General features: G+C 43.7%; 1 protein-coding gene and 1 pseudogene across 1 annotated transcript; both read left to right on the top strand.

Annotated features, from left to right (window-relative positions):
* The first annotated feature begins 3388 nt into the window (after positions 1 to 3388).
* LOC112613086 (olfactory receptor 7E24-like) lies at positions 3389 to 4375 on the top strand. Its single transcript, XM_025368296.1, has one exon. The coding sequence runs from the start codon at positions 3545 to 3547 to the stop codon at positions 4373 to 4375; it is 831 nt and encodes a 276-aa protein (XP_025224081.1). The 5' UTR covers positions 3389 to 3544.
* A 12423-nt stretch (positions 4376 to 16798) lies between these two features.
* LOC112613262 lies at positions 16799 to 17732 on the top strand (annotated as a pseudogene).
* Positions 17733 to 19154: the final 1422 nt, after the last annotated feature.

Here is a 19154-nt window from a genome sequence, read left to right on the forward strand (position 1 = left end):
ATCCTCAGGACAAACAGGACAGTGGGGTGGCAGATGGGAGGACATCAATGTGCAAAATATCAGCTCACATTACTGTGGAGTTTACGTTCTTGGTTGTAGTGGGGACTCAGAAATCTCATTCAAAATTTTGCTTTCCTCCCACACTGGTTGTCCTTTTCATAGACATCTCATGCACAATAGCAGAAAATGAGTCTCTCTAAACTATCCCCTAAGCCCAACAAAAGGATGATGAAGGTGATGATGAGGATAAAGAGGAAGATGACAAACACCATGGCATCATGAACCCTTACTGAGGGCTTCCTAAATGCCAGGCTCTGAGCTCTGTGGTCTCTGCAGCTTGTTTCATTTCATCTGCATCGCCTTCTCCAAGTTATTAGTGCACATTTCATTATTATTTTACAGACTCGAAAAGGAGCAATGCATTTTTATAGTAGAGAAGGGTGACATCCCATTTGAACCAGGCAGTCTAAGTCTAGACACATGGCATTTGGCCAGGCCTCTCCCTGTATCCAACCTGCCCTCTCAAGTCCTTGTCACTTGGGAAGATGCCCCCGCTTACTCTGTCGTTCTCTTTGGGGGTTCCTGGTAGACCACAGCTAGACCAGTGGGTGCCACGCTCACTGTAGCAAGTATAGAAAGGGGAGCTGAGGGCCGGGCGCGGTGACTCAAGCCTGTAATCCCAGCACTTTGGGAGGCTGAGACGGGCGGATCACGAGGTCAGGAGGTCGAGACCATCCTGGCTAACACGGTGAAACCCTATCTCTACTAAAAAATACAAAAAAAAACTAGCCGGGCGAGTTGGCGGGCGCCTGTAGTCCCAGCTACTCGGGAGGCTGAGGCAGGAGAATGGCGTAAACCCAGGAGGCGAAGCTTGCAGTGAGCTGAGATCTGGCCACTGCACTCCAGCCTGGGCAACAGAGCGAGACTCCGTCTCAAAAAAAATAAATAAAATAAATAAATAAATAAATAAATAAATAAAGGGTAGCTGAGATCACACCAGAGACCCCAGAAAGAATTGGTACAGGATCATTCAGGGCACATCTCTCCCTTGCCCCTGTTCCTGGCTTTCCTTGTAGCTCTCGACTTCCACAAAGGAGTCATCAATTCAGGGTTTGGCTTCCATTCCTATTGAGGAAGCTGGAAACAGTTTGAAAATGCACCTCAGATGTGCCTGTGGTTAAGACCTCTGACCTCTGCTTAAAACTTCTTGAGAACCGGAAGACCACGAAGTTTTTAGTGCCTGGGTCTTAGAGACTGGCCATTAATGTTGAATACCACCCTTTCTAGTTCTCTGCATGGCAAGGGGCGAGACGTCCGTCCTCTGGGACTCAGCACTGTCATCTGAATTGATTTCTAGTTGATCCAACTGAAGTGGGCAATGATTCAACAGATCGTGGGGGTCCCCTGCGTGATCTCTATGTGATGGATGCGTAAAGTAAAGGCAAACTGAAATTTAGATACATTCCTTAATATTTTAAGCTTAATCTCCATACAATTCAACTGAAATATCCCCTGACCTGAATTTCTGGTGTCCCTGAATTCCAGACAGGACATTTTATGTTGTCCTCATCTCAGTAAGTACTGAGTATTGTGAGAGGAACAAGCGAGTCTGTTTTGCTTCTGATTTCCCAGAGCCTGTATCTTGCTTGGCACACAGGAGATAGCAAAAGTAAAAACCTATGTTAATTATTGAATTGACCCTTCCTTGGTTCACAAAAATTGGCTGTGATCAGCGTGACTTCGACATACTTGATTCTTTGCTGCCTGTTCTTTCATCCCTTTCAGGAATGTACCATAGAACCAGAGACGACAGGCCAGGCACAATGGCTCACGCCTGTAATCCCAGCACTTTGGGAGGCCGAGGTGGGTGGATCATGAGGTCAGGAGATCGAGACCATCCTGGCCAACATGGTGAAACCCCATCTGTACTAAAATACAAAAAACTAGCCGGACATGGTGGTGGGCGCTTGTAGTCCCAGCCACTCAGGAGACTGAGGCAGAGGAATTGCTTGATCTCAGGAGGCAGAGGTTGCAGTGAGCCGAGATTGTGCCACTGCACTCCAGCCTGGTGACACAGCGAGATTCCGTCTAAAAAACAAACAAACAAACAAGAAAAAGAACTAGAGATGATAAAATAACACTCATTTGTGTCTATGTCATGACACGTGGGCCCTCTGATTCTATTGATTAGTATTCACAGCATTCGATTATTCGAAAACCAAGGCAGAGCGTTTCATAAGTATCACAAAAAGAAACAGAGGCTGAAAGAAACGTGGGCAGGTAAACCTGATTGCTTGGACTGAGACACATTTTAGACTTTCACATTATTCCAGAGTCCAAGAAAGTAATCCAAAAGTGTTCTTAGAACTTCATTATCGTTTAACCATCGACAGCTCTGTTGCACACTATGGACATTGGTGTGGTCAGTGCTGCCTATGGTTACTGCATTTAACTAAAAAAAATTTTTTTTGTTTTGAGACAGCATCTTACTCTGTTGCCCGGGCTGGAGTGCAGTCACGCAATCTCGGCTCACTGCAACCTCTGCCTCCTGGGTTCAAGCGATTCTCCTGCCTCAGCCTCCCAAGTAGCTGGGACTACAGGTGCCCTGCCATGCCGGGCTAACTTTTTGTATTTTTAATAGAGACGGAGTTTCATGATGTTGGCCAGGATGGTCTTGATCTCCTGACCTCGTGAACCTCCTGCCTCGGCCTCCCAAAGTGCTGGGATTACAGTCGTGAGCCACTGCGTCCGGCCAAACTTTCTTATGGAAACTCTAAATCCACCTAAGCCAAGAACAGGAGTTATATCTTGAATTTTAAAACAAGGTCCACCTATTTCAGTAAGCAATTACTTTTTTGAAGGAGAAAAGTCAGAAAACATAATGATGAAATCACTAGAACATAACTGGCATGTGGAAATATCTTCTGATTATGAACCATCAACTTTAATTTCATTTCCAGATGACATGGTCTCAGCTGTTATACAGTGTTTAGAAATGTTCTAAATCAAGGGAATTTGTGGCAATCTATTAGAATAAAATAATATGTTTGAGTTCTTAATTTCCTTTAATTAGGATAAACGTTTGCTTAAAGTGAAGTCAATGTTTTTATTACCTATTTTTCTTCTGAAAAGATAAGCTGTATTTTCTAGCAATTATGAATTTGTTATATATAATGATCTGGTTCTTGGAATATTCTTGAATCTAGTGTCTCTAGGGCAGGTGTGTATAGCAAGAAGTGAATAACACAAAAATCAATGCTGAAATAATTATAAGAAAATTGGGTTTGTCACAACTGCAAAATACTGCTTAGTGTGCCTTGCTCTGAAATCTGGAACCATTACTTGTGAATTGTTTATATCCAAAATGCAGACACAGTGCTGGGTGTTGGTTTACTTGTTTCCTTTTTTTCAACCCTCTTTTCTACTCAAAAGTTGTCCAAACCGTGCAGATCCACGGAATCTAACAGATGTCTCAGAATTCCTCCTCCTGGAACTCTCAGAGGATCCAGAACTGCAACCTGTCCTCGCTGGGCTGTTCCTGTCCATGTACCTGGTCACCGTGCTGGGGAACCTCCTCATCATCCTGGCCGTCAGCTCTGACTCCCACCTCCACACCCCCATGTACTTCTTCCTCTCCAACCTGTCCTTGGCTGACATCGCTTTCACCTCCACCACCGTCCCCAAGGTGATTGTGGACATCCAAACTCACAGCAGAGTCATCTCCTATGTGGGCTGCCTGACTCAGATGTCGCTTTTTGCCATTTTTGGAGACATGGAAGACATGCTCCTGAGTGTGATGGCTTATGACCGGTTTGTGGCCATTTGTTACCCTCTGTATTATCCAGTCATCATGAACCCATGTTTTTGTGGCTTCCTAGTTTTGTTGTCTTTTTTTCTCAGTCTTTTAGACTCCCAGCTGCACAACTGCATTGCCTTACAAATTACCTGCTTCAAAGATGCGGAAATTCCCAATTTCTTCTGTGACCCCTCTCAACTCCCCCACCTTGCCTGTTGTGACACCTTCACCAATAACATAGTCATGTATTTCCTTGCTGCCATATTTGGTTTTCTTCCCATCTTGGGGATCCTTTTCTCTTATTATAAAATTGTTTCCTCCATTCTGCGGGTTCCATCATCAGGTGGGAGGTATAAAGCCTTCTCCACCTGTGGCTCTCACCTGTCAGTTGTTTGCTTATTTTATGGAACAGGCGTTGGAGGGTACCTCAGTTCAGACGTGTCCTCTTATCCCAGAAAGGGTGCAGTGGCCTCAGTGATGTACACGGTGGTCACCCCCATGCTGAACCCCTTCATCTACAGTCTGAGAAACAGGGACATTAAAAGTGCCCTGCGGCAGCTGCAAGCCAGAATACTCTAATCTCATTATCTTATCTGTTCTATTCTTTAGCGTGGGTTGGAAAAGGCAGCACGGTCAAATATCTAGACCTGCAAAGAATATTGCTTCCTTCATTATGTCTCTAATTGGAATTGCTGAGTATTCTGATATTCTTTGTTCTTAATAAACATCAGGATTGAATCCAATATACCTAGACAGACTCTTTTAGTTTCTGGGCAATGACCCTGGTATCCAGATGAAATTACATCTCTCTTCTTCTTTTTTTTTTTTAAGGATTCTCGCTCTTTTGTCCAGGCTGGAGTGCAGTGGTGCGATCTCAGCTCACTGTGGGAGGTGACAACATGCTAGCAGCCCTCGCTCTCGGCACCTCCTCGGCCTCAGGGCCCACTCTGGCCGTGCTTGGGGAGCCCTTCAGCCCGCCACTGCACTGTGGGAGCTCCTCTCTGGGCTGGCCGAGGCCGGAGCCAGCTCCCTCTGCTTGTGGGGAGGTGTGGAGGGAGAGGCGCGGGCGGGAACCCGGGCTGCGCGCGGCGCTCACAGGGCAGCGCGAGTTCCGGCTGGCGCGGGCGCGGCGGGTCCCGCACTCGGAGCGGCCGGCCGGCGCCGCTGGCCTCAGGCGGTGAGGGGCTTAGCACCCGGGCCAGCAGCTGCAGAGGGTGCGCCGGGTCCCCCAGCAGTACGGGCCCGCCGGCGCTGCGATCGAATTCTCGCAGGGACTCAAGCTGCCTCCCCGCGGGGCAGGACTCGGGATCTGCAGCCCGCCTATCGCCAAACCCATCCCCGGCCCGCGGTGGGCTCCCGTGTGGCCCCAGCCTCCCCGACGAGCGCCGCCCCCTGCTCCGAGGTGCTCGGTCCCGTCGACCGTACAGGGGCTGAGGAGTGCAGATGCACTGTGCGGGACTGGCGGGCAGCTCCGCCTGTGTCCCGGAGCGGTGTCTACTGGGTGAAGCCGGCTGGGCTCCTGAGTGTGGTGGGGATTCAGAGAGCTTTTATGTCTGGCTGAGGGATTGTAGATACACCAATCAGCACTCTGTGTCTAGCTCAGGGTTTGTAAATACACCAATCAGTACTCTGATTAGTTAGTATCTGACCTAATAGGGACTTGGAGAACTTTTCTGTCTAGCACTGGTGTCTAGCTAAAGGATTGTAAACGCACCAATCAGCACTCTGTGTCTAGCTCAAGGTTTGTAAACGCACCAATCAGCACTCTGTCAAAACGGACCAATCAGCTCTCTGTAAAATGGACAAATCAGCGCTCTGTAAAATGGACCAATCAGCAGGATGTGGGTGGAGCCAGATAAGGGAATAAAAACAGGCTGCCAGAACTAGTAGCAAGCTTTTTGGGTTTATTTTCACAGTGTGAGGCTTTTGGTTTTTCTGTGTTTGCAACGAATCTTGTTGTTGTTGGGTTTTTGGGTCCGTGCCATCTTTAAGAGCTGTAACACTCGCTATGAAGGCCTGCAGCTTCATTCCTGACAGCGAGACCACAAACCCACCAGAGTGAAGAAGCTCCGGACACGCTTTAACGTTTGAAGGAACAAACTCTGGACACGTCATTTTCAATAACATCGCTGGAGTGTGTAGCTTCATTTTTGAGGTTAGTGAGACCAAGAACTCAAGAACTTTGGGCATAAAAGTGCAATCTCCATTTCCATGGTTCAAGCGATTCTCCTTGTGTCAGCTTTCTGAGTACTGGGACTGCAGGTGCTCACCATGGTGCTCAGCTAATTTATGTAGTTTTAGTAGAGACGGGGTTTCACCGTGTTGGCCAGGGTGGTCTTGATACTCCTGACCTTGTGGTCTGCCCCCCTCGGCCTTTCAAAGTGCTGGGTTTAGGGGCGTGAGCCACCACACCTGGCCACATTGCTCTTGTATACAGTTAAGTTCTCACGTAATGTTGACAGGTTATTGGAAACTGTGACTTTAAAAAAACAGTTATAGGAGGTCCTCAAATGATGTCATTTAATATTGTTTAGGTATAAAGTTGTGAAAATCTGGTTTCATTATACATTATTTTTCTTGTTGCAGTTTCCAAAATCTACTAGAGACCTTAAATGAAAATTTACTGTACTTAACGTTTACATTTCTTTTCGCTGTTCATTTGAAATTTATTTACGCTTCGCATCTATAAAATCTATTTAGGCAGATTATATGTGAGGATCCATGTCACTGGTCAAGTTTGAGTTAGATTGAAATCACCTAGAGAGCTTATAAACGCTGAGGCCTGGATCTCATTACCAGAGATTCTGATTTACTTAGACCTGTGTGAGTATGAGGATGTTAAAAAGCATCAGATAAGAGTTCAGCTGGTGAAGCTCCCGCAGGAATTAAGGTCAAAAATGTAAATTATAAGAGAGTTTATTCTACCACCAGGCAATGTGATTTCAAATGCATTGCCTTCAACAGTGAACCGACTGTCATTATGCTGGGTTATTTTCACCACTTAAAATTTTCATTTTATCTACTGCAACTGTGTATTTATATACATATAGATTTTCATATTTTCTTCTTGTGCATACATAAGAGAAATAGGAAATATGGTAACAATATTCCTAGACTTCCCATTCAGAGCCTGGTTCTTCAAAAATTGTGTTATTTTTACTTTCTGGTGAACAAAATGTGTATGCATTTACAATGAGATGATTCAGCTGTAAAACAAATGGCATCTTGTCATTTGCAACAACTTTGATGGGACTGTAGGTCATTGGGTTAAGTGAAATAGGGAAGGCACAAAAATGCAAATACTGCGTGTTCTCATTCATACGTAGGAGCTGAACCGTTAATATCATGAAGGCAGAGAGTAGAATATTGGCTACCGGAGCATGGTAAAAATGGGGAGGGGGTTGAAGAGAAGTTGGTATATGGGTCCAAAAGTCCATGCAGAAGAATTAAGTTTGAGTATTTAATAGTCATCAGATAAAGTTAACAATAATATATAATATTTCAAAATAGCAAGGAGATAAGATTTGTTTTTTATGCTGGTGTTCACAGTATTTCTGTTCTGATCTGTTTCTTCTGTACTTATCTTTTGCCAGATTGGTACTTGAAACCCTGTTTTATTTCCCATGTAGGGTTTTTGTTTTTGTTTTTTGAGATGGAGTCTCACTATTGCCCAGGCTGGAGTGCAGTGGCATGATCTCGGCTCACTGCAACCTCTGTCGCCCGAGTTTAAGCTATTCTGCCTCAGCCTCTCGGGTAGCGGGGACAACAGGCACAGGCTGCCACGCCCAGCTAATTTTTGTATTTTTGGAGAAACGGGGCTTAACCATGTTGATCGGGCTGATCTCAAACTCCTGACCTCAAGTCAACCATCCACCTTGGCCTCCCAAAGTGTTGGTATTGCAGGCGTGAGTCACCGCACCTGGCCCATGTAGTTTTATTACGTAATTCCACTCCTGGTCACTAAGGCTCATCACACTGAAAGTTCAATGTACTTCACTAACACCTTCCCTCCCCGAAGCCTCAGAGTTTAGAGGCTACCCTTCAGTTAGTTTGTGTTACTAGATTGTTTCCTTTTGCCTTTGTCCTGCAGTAACAATTGAACCCACTCCCTATATTCAGTTCTCTTCGTTAAAATAATTACATTGACTTCAATTCCTGAGCTTTGATTTGGGAACAAAGATACGTTGTAGTTCTCTACAATTGGAGTATTTTAAAATGTGCTCAAGAAATAAAGCTGGTTTTAAAACATACATCTTTGTGAAGGGCATCTGAGGTTTAAATGCTGGTTTTCTATTTCCAGTTGCTATGTGGCTCTACTGATGTCTGAGGATTATTGAGCCACCAATTTCATCATAATTAATTTGATCATGTTCTATAACTTTATCCTGATATTCAACGTATGTTCACCAACAAAAGTGAGCTCATTTGTCACCTAATAGTCATGGAACTGAAGTGGCACATTAATATTGCCTGTTGAAGTCACATTGTAGACGCTCCTCATAGGTAATGCTCTGTCATTTGCTCTTTATGTCAAGATTTAGAAGGAGTGCCATGATGAACTAATACCTTACATGGCAGAAGTTTGGATGCTTCGGAATAGCCATCTAAAATTAGTATGACAATCTTTGATTTGGATGGAAATTACAGATAATAGAAAAAATAGCAGATTTGTAGCTACTTCATCAACCATATATTGGCTCTTGAATTTGGGATCTTTGGCAGCTCACAGGTCTTTACTGAACCTCAAGATTCCTTAGTAGTAAATTAAGTCCAATCTTTTTTTTTTTCCTTCCAAGATCATGCAATGATCATACATGATAGTATCATGAACCAGTAAAGGTAGTTTTCTATCAAATAGTAGCCCATATTATTACATAAAAGAAGTCAATTTTATGAAAATTTCCAGAATTCATAAGCAAACTGCTATTGCAGAATTCATAGGCAAACTATTATTGCAAACTGTAACCTTGTATGCAATATAAAACATTTCTATTACACTATTTAATGTGATAACGATCTGAGAGACTGGCTGAGGATATGTAATGAAATATATCTCTAATTAGATAACTATTTAATAGGTAATAATGGAACAGTATGGCCAAACTCATAATCAGTGTATTATTGATTAGTGTATCGTTCAACATATGGGTTTTAAGGATTAAAGTTTGATTTTCAACATTAGCTCATCTAAGTCATTTGCGGACTGGAGTATATTTATTAACTCCACATTCTCTCAATTCATCATTTTTTATGATGTTCAGCTTGAGGAACTCTAGAATTAAACAGATAATGTATTTCCCCAATAAGAAATTAGTAAATGTAGATATCATTGTCATCATCTGTCCTTAGATGGATACATTTCAAGTGAATTATTTGAACTGTTGTGCTTTATCCTGGATGACTGATGGACTGCATCTTTTTTATGTTTACACAAGGGCAGAGAATGGATATCATTAATATACTCAAAACCTTACACAGGACAGCTCTCCTTCATATAACAATAAAGTAGTTGTTCACTGACATATGAGAGTGAAGGCAATTTGACATCTGCACATGCCGTATTTTCTTTCCTCACTGAAGCCCTGTTCCTCTTATACAGAGAACTCCTTGGAAACAAAATATATGGTTTGTTAGTGTTTGATCAGAACCGTTGAATGGGATCTAGATTTCTTTAACAGCATTTACAGATAAAGAATCACATAAGAAAGGAAAGATTTTGAAAGATTCTACAAATAATGAAGGTTAATAGATGATAGACGTTTTTCAGTTGCACATTTAAAAAACTCAGAAAATAGTATTCTCTTGTTTCCATTAAGGGGACTCATATGAGGGGAAATTGGGAAAAGCTGAAAGAAAATGATTCATTCCACTGCACAAACATAACTTTGTTGTTTTTGTTGAGATGGAGTCTCTGTCACCTAGGCTGGAGTGCACTGGCGCAATCTTGGCTCACTGCAACCTCTGCCTCCCAGGTTCAAGCGATTCTCCTGCCTCAGCCTCCTGAGTAGCTGGGACTACAGGTGCATGCCACCGCGACTGGCTAATTCTTGTAGTTTTAGTAGAGACAGGGTGTCACCATATTGGCCAGGCTGGTCTTGAACTGCTGACCTCGTGATCTGCCCATCTTGGCATTCCAAAGTGCTGGGGTTACAGGCATGAGCCACCGCTCCCAGCCAACTCTTTGGTTTTTATACAAAAGTATATGCTTTGGAGACATTCTTATCAGTGAAGTAAATAAATCACAGAAGGATAAACAACCGGGCTCAGTGGTTCACACTTGTAATCCCAGCACTTTGGGAAGCCGAGGCAGGCAGATCATTCGAGGTCAGGCGTTTGAGACCAGCCTGGCCAACATGGCGAAAGCTCGTCTCTACTAAAAATACAAAAATTAGCCAGGTGTGGTAGCGCATACCTGTAATCCCAGCTGCTCAGGAGACAAGATAGGAGAATCGCTTGAACCCGGGAGGTGGAGGTTGCAGTGAGCCGAGATCGCGCCACTGCACTTCAGCCTGAGTGACAGAATAAGACTGTCTCAAAAAAAAAGATAAACACGGTATGATTTTACTGATATCAAATATCTAGAGTAGTAGTAGAGAAAAAAGCAATACAAGCTTTCTCCTGGTTAGCGGAAGAGCCCAAAAGCTTCTATGGACACTCATTTTTTTCTAGTTCATCCTGCATTAATATGAGGCAGTCCTTAAGAGACTGGGGAACTTCAATGAATTTGGCTAATGAGGAGCTCTGTGCCTTGAGCCCCCACGTCCATAGCATAGTAAATACTCAGCCTGTGCCTCCAGCCCTGCAGTGTGAGCTTCCAGTCCAGTGGGCTCCAACCTGTTGTCTGCATCAGAAGGCTCATGTCTGACCCTGTCATCCTGCCAGTCCTGAGGACGGAGCCTGAGCCTCCATCGTGCACCAGGCAGGGAGGACAGCGGACCTGCTCTCCGTGGGTCATGGCCCAGCAGAGGGGAAGCGCATCTCAGTGAGTGCTGAGGGACGGTCAGGAGCCTTGTTTTCCTCATCCTCAAGACAGAACAGTGGGGTGGTAGATGGGAGGACACCAATGTGCAAAATATCAGCTCAGAGGACTGTGGAGTTTATGTTCTGGGTTGTGGTGGGGACTCCGAAATCTCAAAGTTTTTCTTTCTCCCTACGCTGGTTCTACTTGCTATAAACATCTCACTGAAGCTGGGAAAAAAAAATAGGTCCCTCTAAGGCATTCCATAAACACTGTGAAAGGATTATGAAGGTGATGAGGAAGAGGACAGTCGCCATGACATCATGAACTTTTCCTGAGGGCTTCCTGAATGCCAGGTTCTCAGTTCTGTGTGGTTTGTTTCATTTTGGCTGCATAGCCTTCTGCAATCTATAAGTGTACACATTATTATTTTGCACGAGGAAAGGAGCTATGCATTTTTATATAACTTGTAGTATTTCATGAAGTAGAGAGGAGTAAAGCCATGTTCGAATCAGGCCATCTAAATCCTTGCATGTGGCATTTGGCCAGGCCTCTTTTTGCATCCAACCTGCCCTCCCAAATCCCTGTCACTCTGGATCCATGCCCCTGCTCACTGTGCCCTTCTCTTTGGGGGGGCGTTCCTGGTAGACCACAGCTAGACCAGTGGGTGCTATGTTCACTGTATCAAGTATAGAAAGGGCAGCTGAGATCACATCAAAGATCCCAGAAAGAGCTGGCACAGGATTGCTCAGGGTGCACATCTGTCCCTTGCCCCCATTCCTGGCTTTCCTTGCAGCAATCCACCTCCTCAAAGGAGAAATAAAATCAGGGTTTTGGCCTCATTCCTACTCAGGAAGCTGGAAACAGTTTGAAAACGCACCTCCGATGTGCCTGTGGTTAAGACCTCTGACCTCTGCTTACAACTTTCTGATAGCTGGGAAACATAAAGGTTCGTGTCTGAGACTCAGAGACTGATCATTTATTAGGTTGGTGGCAAAGTAACAGCAAAAACCGCAATTGCTTTTGCATCAACCTATAATTTTTTTTAAAACCCTGTTCATTCCACCTATCTGTGTGGCAGGGGGCAAGATATTAGTGTTTCTGAGACTCAACATTGCCACCTGGGTTGATTTCTAGTTGACACAGATACATTCAGTATTGATTAATCAGATCATGGGGTCTTCTGTGGGATCTATATGTGATGGATGCATAAAGGCAATGTGTATTCTAGAAATTGTTAATATTTTAAGATTAATCTTTGTATCATACAACCGAAATATTTCGTGACCTGAAGTTACTGTGTCTCTACTTCCCACAGGATATTTTATTTTTGTCCTTATATAAATAAGTAGTGATTATTGTGACAGGAACTACTGAGTCACTTTCATTTCTAATTCCCTAGAGTCTCTATCCTGCTTGACACACAGGAGGCATCAAAAATAAAAATGTCTTTTAAGAGAAATGCAGGCCAGGCGTGGTGGCTCACACCTGTAATCCCAGCAATTTGGGAGGCTGAGGCAGGTGGATCACTTGAGGTCAGGAGTTTGAGACTAGCCTGGCCAATATGGTGAAACTCCATCTCTACTAAAAATACAAAAGTAACCGGGCATGGTGGCAGGCACCTGTAATCCCAGCTATTCAGGAGGCCAAGGCAGGGGAATCACTTGAACCTGGGAGGCAGAGGTTGCAGTGAACTGAGATCGCCCCACTGCATTCCAGCCTTGAAAATAGAGCAAGGCTCTGTCTCAAAAAAAGAAATGCAAATCGAAACTACAAGGAGATATCATCTCACCCCACTTAGAATGGCTTTTATCAAAAAGGCAATAGCAAATGCAGGGATGTGGAGAAAGGGGAACAATTGTACACTGTTGGTGGGAGTGCAAGTTAGTACAAACACTATGGAGAACAAGTTGGAGTTACCTCAAAATACTACAAATGGAGCTACCATAAGATACAGCAATTCCGGGCCGGGCATGGTGGCTCATGCCTGTATTCCCAGCACTTTGGGAGGCCGAGGCGAGTGGATCGTGAGGTCAGGAGATCGAGACCAGCCTGGCTAACATGGTGAAACCCCATCGCTACTAAAAATACAAAAAATTAGCCGGGCATGGTGGTGGGTGCCTGTAGTACCAGCTACTCAGGAGGCTGAGGCAGAAGAATTGCTTGAACCCAGGAGGCAGAGCTTGCAGTGAGCTGAGATTGCACCACTGCACTCCAGCCTGGACAACAGAGCAAGACTCTGTCTCAAAAAAAAAGATACAGCAATTCCATTGCTAAGTATATCCCCCCCTCCCGATAAGGAAATGAGTATATTGAAGAGATACCTGCACTCCCATGTTTAATACAGCACTAGTCACAATAGCCATGATTTGGAAGCAGCTAAGCATTCACCATCCATTCAACAGATGAATGAAAGAAATTGTGTACATATGCACAATAGAGTATTATGCAGCCATAAAAAAGGAAGAGATCCTGTTTGCAACAACTTGGATGGAACTGGAGGCCATCAATTTAAATGAAATAGGCCAGGCACAGAAAGGTAAACTTCACATGTTCTCACTTATTTGTGGGATCTAAAAATTAAAACAATGGAAATCATGCAGATAGAGAATAGAAGGATGATCACCAGAGGCTGGGGAGCGGGGGTGGGGGGGGAAGTGGGAATGGTTAAGCAACATAAAAGTATGGTTAGAGATAATGAGATCCAATATTAGGTGACTGTAATGAACAATAATTTATTGAACATTGAAAAGCTAACAATAATTGGGTTGTTTGGTACAAGGAAAGGATAAATGCATGAAGTGAAGGATACCTCATTTACCCTGATGTGATTATTGTGCCTTGTATGCATGTGTCAAAATAGCTCATGTCTTTCATAAATATATACACCTGCTATGTACCCATAATATTTTTTAAAAAGAAAATGACGTATAATTATATATATAAACGTGGATAGAACTCTGCAGAAATGCTGAATGAAAAAGCCAGTTACGGAGCAATACCTGCTCTGTACTTTGATTGACAAAATTTAACAAAGGAAGACAAAATTAAATGATTCATTACTTAAGGATACTACATATATATGTGAGTAGAGTATAAAAAAGAGATTAACTAAATTTCACATTGGAGGTTACCTGTGCAGTAGGATTGGGGTGCCTGGAACCATAAAGGATGCACGGCTTCAAAGATTGGTTTTTTTTTTTCTTGTTTGTTTTGGTTGTGTGTGTTTGTTTTTTGAGACTGAGTCTTGCTCTGTCGCCCAGGCTGAAGTGCAGTGGTGCAATCTTGGCTCACTGCAACCCCCGCCTCCTGAGTTCAAATGATTCTCATGCCTCATCCTCCCGAGTAGCTGAGATTACAGGTGTGTGCCACCATGCCCAGCTAATCTTTGTTTTTTAGTAGAAGTGGGGTTTCACCATGTTGGCCAGGCTGGTCTCGAACTCCTGACCTCAAGTGATGAGCCTACCTCGGTCTCCCAAAATGCTGGGATTACAGGCATGAGCCACCAAGCCTGGCTTAAATATTGGTTTTTGGTTTTTGGGGTTTTTTGAGATGGAGTCTTGCTCTGTCACCCAGGCTGGAGTTCAGAGGCGCGATCTTGGCTCACTGCAGCCTCCACCTCCCGATTCTCTTGCCTCAGCCTCCCAGGTAGCAGGGATTACAGGCAGGCACTACTGCACCCGGCTAGTTTTTGTATTAGAGACGGGGTATCACCATGTTTGTCAGGCTAGACTCAAACTCCTGACCTCAAGTGATCCTGCCGCCTCGGCCTCCCAAAGTGCTTGGATTACAGGCATGAGCCACCACGCCCGGCCCAAAGATTGGTTTTATTCAATTTGTTAAATTGTGGGATTGGTACTTGGGTATTTCATTATCGTTCTTTTATTTTAAAAGTACATACATGTTATGTACGTTCCCTTGATTTCTTAGAACGTTTCACAAAAAATTATATACACAGAATAAAAAAAATAAAGCCAAAAATCTCTGTAAATACTGAACAGATTTTCCTTGGTTCACCGGAAAAAAAAAAAAAAAAAAAATGGCTGTGATCAGTGAGGCTTCAACGCACTTGATTTCCTGTCCGTTTGTTCATCCCTTTCAGGAACATGCCATGGCATGGAAACAGACAACCTAAAATAGCACTATTTTGTCTGTGTCGTGAACACATGGGCCCTAGAATTCCATGTATTATGTTGGTGCAAAAGTAATTGCGGTTTTCACCTTTTTTTTTTTTTTGCAAAAACCGCAATTACTTTTGCACCAACTGAATAATAGCCTTTACAAACATAGTTATTCAAAAGCCGTGGCACAGATTTTTGTTAAATATTGAAAAAAAAGAGAAAGACGGAAAGAAGAGGGGAAGGTAAACATTATTGCTTAGACATAAACACATTTTAGACTTTCACGTATTTCTAGCTTCACAGAAAGTGATGCAAAAGTGTTCTTAAAATTTCATTCATGCCTGTAATCCCAGCACTTTGGGAGGCTGAGGCAGGCAGATCCACGAGGTCAGGAGTTCGAGATCAGCCTGACCAACATGAAACCCCGTCTCTACTAAAATCACAAAAATTAGCTGGGCATGGCGGCATGTGCCTGTAATCCGAACTACTCAGGAGGCTGAGGCAGGAGAATCTCTTGAACCTGGGAGGCGGAGGTTGCAGTGAGCCAAGATTATGCCACTGCACTCCGGCCTGGGTGACAGAACAAGACTCCATCTCAAGAAAAAAAAAATTTATTAATGCTCAAACATCCACAGGTGCTTTGCTCACAACAGACAACTTGTAGTCATGTAGTCACTGATGGCTTTGATTATGAGCATTTAACTGAACCTTACTTATCAAAACTCTGAGTCTACCTAAGCAAGGACAGGAGTTGAATATTAAATGAATTTCAAAAGAAAACCCACATATTTGAGGGAGCCTTTACTTCCGTAGGAAAGCGAAGTCAGAGAACACGAGGACAATGAAAATACTAGAACAGAACAGGCATGTGAAAATGTTGTCTGCTTATGAACTGTCAACTTTAATTTACCTTTGAAGTAACGTGGTCCTAGGTATTACAGAATATTTCTAAATATTGTAAATCAAAGGAATTTGTAGCATTGAACTAGGGTGAAATAAGGTATATTTGAATGTCTCCTGGTTTCTTTTAATTACAAAAATTTCTTTCCTTAAATGAGGAAAGATATTTCTTTACTTTTTGTGTGTGTGTTTAAGACAAGGTCTCACTCTCATCCAGGCTGGAGTGTAATGGTGGGAACTTTGGCTCACTGTAACCTCCACCTCTGGGCTGAAGTGATCCTCCTACCTCAGCCTCCCAAGTAGTTGAGACCACAGGTGCACGCCACCATGCCTGGCTAAGTTTTGTATTTTTAGTAGAGACAGGGTTTTGCCATGTTGTCCAGGCTGGTCTCAAACTCCTGAGCTTAAGTGATCCAACCTCCTTGGCTTCCCAAAGTGCTGGAATGACAGGCATGAGCCACTATGCCTGGTCAATATTTCTTGATTTTGTATTTTTATTGAAAAGAGTGTGCTGCATTTTAATGTGATCATGAATTTTCTCAAATGTTCTTGCTCTTCTCACTTTGTTCAGTTGAGCGTCTCTAAGGTAAGGGCCTACAGAATCAGGTGACTAACACACCGATCAATCCTAAAAGGATTTGTAGAAAATTAGGTTTTATGGACACAAAGATGGGAAAAAACAGACAGTGGGGACTGCTTGATGGGGGAGGGTGGAGGTGCATGGGGTGGAAAGCTATCTTTCCAGTACTAAGCCCACTACCTTGGTGTTGGGATCATCGCTGCACCAAGCCTTTACCGACGCACTATTTACTCATGTAGCAAACTTGCATATGTATTCTGTGAGTCTAAAAATAGAAAAAGAAAAATAGGGTTTTCAAAACTGAGAAATATGGCTAAGGGTATATGATCCTCAAATGTGAAAACATTAATTGTAAATTTCTTGTATCCAAAATATAGACCCAGTGCTGGGTGCTGATTTTGTTCTTTTCTTCCTTGCAATTCTTTTCTTCTCAATTGTGTCCAAGATACACAGAGCCAGAGAATCTAACAGGTGTCTTAGAATTCCTGCTCCTGGGACTCCCGGATGATCTAGAATTGCAGCCCATCCTCGCTGGGCTGTTCCTGTCCATGTACCTGGTCACGGTGCTGGGAAACCTGCTCATCATCCTGGCCGTCGGCTCTGACTCCCACCTCCACACCCCCATATACTTCTTCCTCTCCAACCTGTCTTTGGCTGACATCGGTTTTGCCTCCACTACAGTCCCCAAGATGCTGATGAACATCCAGGCTCACAGCAGACTCATCTTTTATGTGGGCTGCCTGATTCAGATGTCTTTTTCGATCCTTTTCGCATGTATGGAAACTGCTCCTGGCTGTGATGGCCTATGACCGGTTTGTGGCCATCTGTCACCCCCTACACTACCCAGTCATCATGAACCCACGCCTTTGTGGCTTTTTAGTTTTGGTGTCTTTTCTTCTTAGCCTGTTGGATTCCCAGCTACACAATTTGATTGTGTTACAACTTACCTGCTTCAATGATGTGGAAATCTCTAAATTTTTCTGTGACCCTTCTCAACTTCTCAACCTAGCCTGCTCTGACACCTCCATTAATAACATGGTCGTATATTTTATTGGTACCATATTTGGTTTTCTTCCTCTCTCAGGGATCCTTTTCTCTTACTATAAAATTGTTTTCTCCATTCCGAGAGTTCGCTCTTCAGGTACGAAGTATAAAGCCTTCTCCACCTGCAGCTCTCACCTTTCAGTTGTTTGCTTATTTTATGGAACAGCCCTTGGAGGGTACCTCAGTTCAGCTGTCTCTCTCCCCCCCAGGAAGGGTGCAGCGGCCTCAGTGATGTACATGGTGGTCACCCCCATGCTGAACCCCTTCATCTACAGTGTGAGAAACAGGTACATTCAGAGTGCCCTGTGGAGGCTGCAAGGCAGAATAATGTAATCTTATCTGTTCCATCTTTTTTGTAGTATTGGTTGGAAAAAGCAGAGCTTTGATACAAAATATCAAAACCTTTAAATCTTTCCCCCTTCGTTACATTGTATTTGTTGCTTGATAGGTTCAATTTCTCTCCACGTTTCATATGTGAATGTGGGCGGCAAGCTACCCAGGTGCCCAGGCAAGAGACCGAGGGCAGGAGCTGTTCCAGTATAATAAAGAAAAAATATAAGAATAGTTTATACTAGATAGAGATTATAGATATAATTATATATGAATATCATTAATCATTAGTAGCAATTACTCTTTACTCCAATATTATAATAATCCTTGCTCTGCAATCATAACCTAGGAAAAACCAGGTCATACAGAGATAGGAGCTGAAGGGACATGGGGAGAAGTGACCAGAAGACCAAGAAGTGACCAGAAGACCAAGAGTGTGAGCCTTCTGTTATGCCCAGGCACGGCCACTAGAGGGCTCCTTGGTCTAGCGGTAGTGTCAGTGCCTAGAAAAAGCCCCTGTTACTTAGCAGCCCCTGTTACTTAGGAAAAAGCCCCTGTTACTTAGGAGTCTCCCTTTCCCAGGGTGGGGGGAGTTGAGAGAAGACTCTGCTCCACCACCTCTTGTGGAGGGTCTGACGTCAGATCCCCCGCAGCCATCCTGAGGCCTAACCGTCTCCCTGTGATGCTGTGCTTCAGTGGTCACGCTCTTGGTCCGCTTTCATGTTGCATACCTGGCTCTGCCTTCTAGATAGTAGTAGCAGAATTAGTGAAAGTACCAAAAGTCTCTGAAGTGTAGAAATAATGGTGCAAGCTGTCCTCTCTCTGCCTTGGCTGCCAAACAGGGAAGGGCCCCCTGTCCAGTGGACACGTGACCCACGTGACATTACCGATCATTGGACATGGCTCACACTCCTTACTCTGCCCCCTAGTCTTGTATCCAATAGATAACAGCACAGCCAGGCATTCGGGGCCACTGCCGGTCTCTGGGCCTAGCTGTCTTTTCATCTCTCTGTCTTGTGTCTTTATGATCTCTTGTCTCCGCACATGGGGAGAAAGACCCACAGACCCTGTAAGGCTGGGTCCCTACATGTGAATATTGCTTCCATTGTTTCATCTTTAATTGGAATGTGAAGGTATTCTGGAATTCTTTGTTCATTGCAAATATTCATGGCTGAATCCAATATACCTGGACAGCCTCCTTTAGTTTCTGAGCAATGACCCTGGTATCTAGGTGAAATCACAACCCTGTTTTTATATATAAGAAGTCCTTGTTTAAAGTCAATAGCATCTTGGAAACTGCTACCTTAAGGAAATGATGTACAGCAGGTCCTCAAGTAAAATCGTTTTGTTCAAAGTCCGTTAGTTATACTGTTGATAAGGAAAAAAAGTTTCATTATAAATCATTTCACTTAAGTTTCCAAAAAC

Source organism: Theropithecus gelada, chromosome 19 (genome assembly GCF_003255815.1).
Source record: "Theropithecus gelada isolate Dixy chromosome 19, Tgel_1.0, whole genome shotgun sequence".
NCBI classification, from domain to species: Eukaryota; Metazoa; Chordata; class Mammalia; order Primates; family Cercopithecidae; genus Theropithecus; species Theropithecus gelada.

What these genes read in the sequence shown, in the direction of transcription:
- LOC112613086 (XM_025368296.1), top strand. Translation starts at nt 3,545, where the DNA reads ATGTACCTGGTCACCGTGCTGGGGAACCTCCTCATCATCCTGGCCGTC.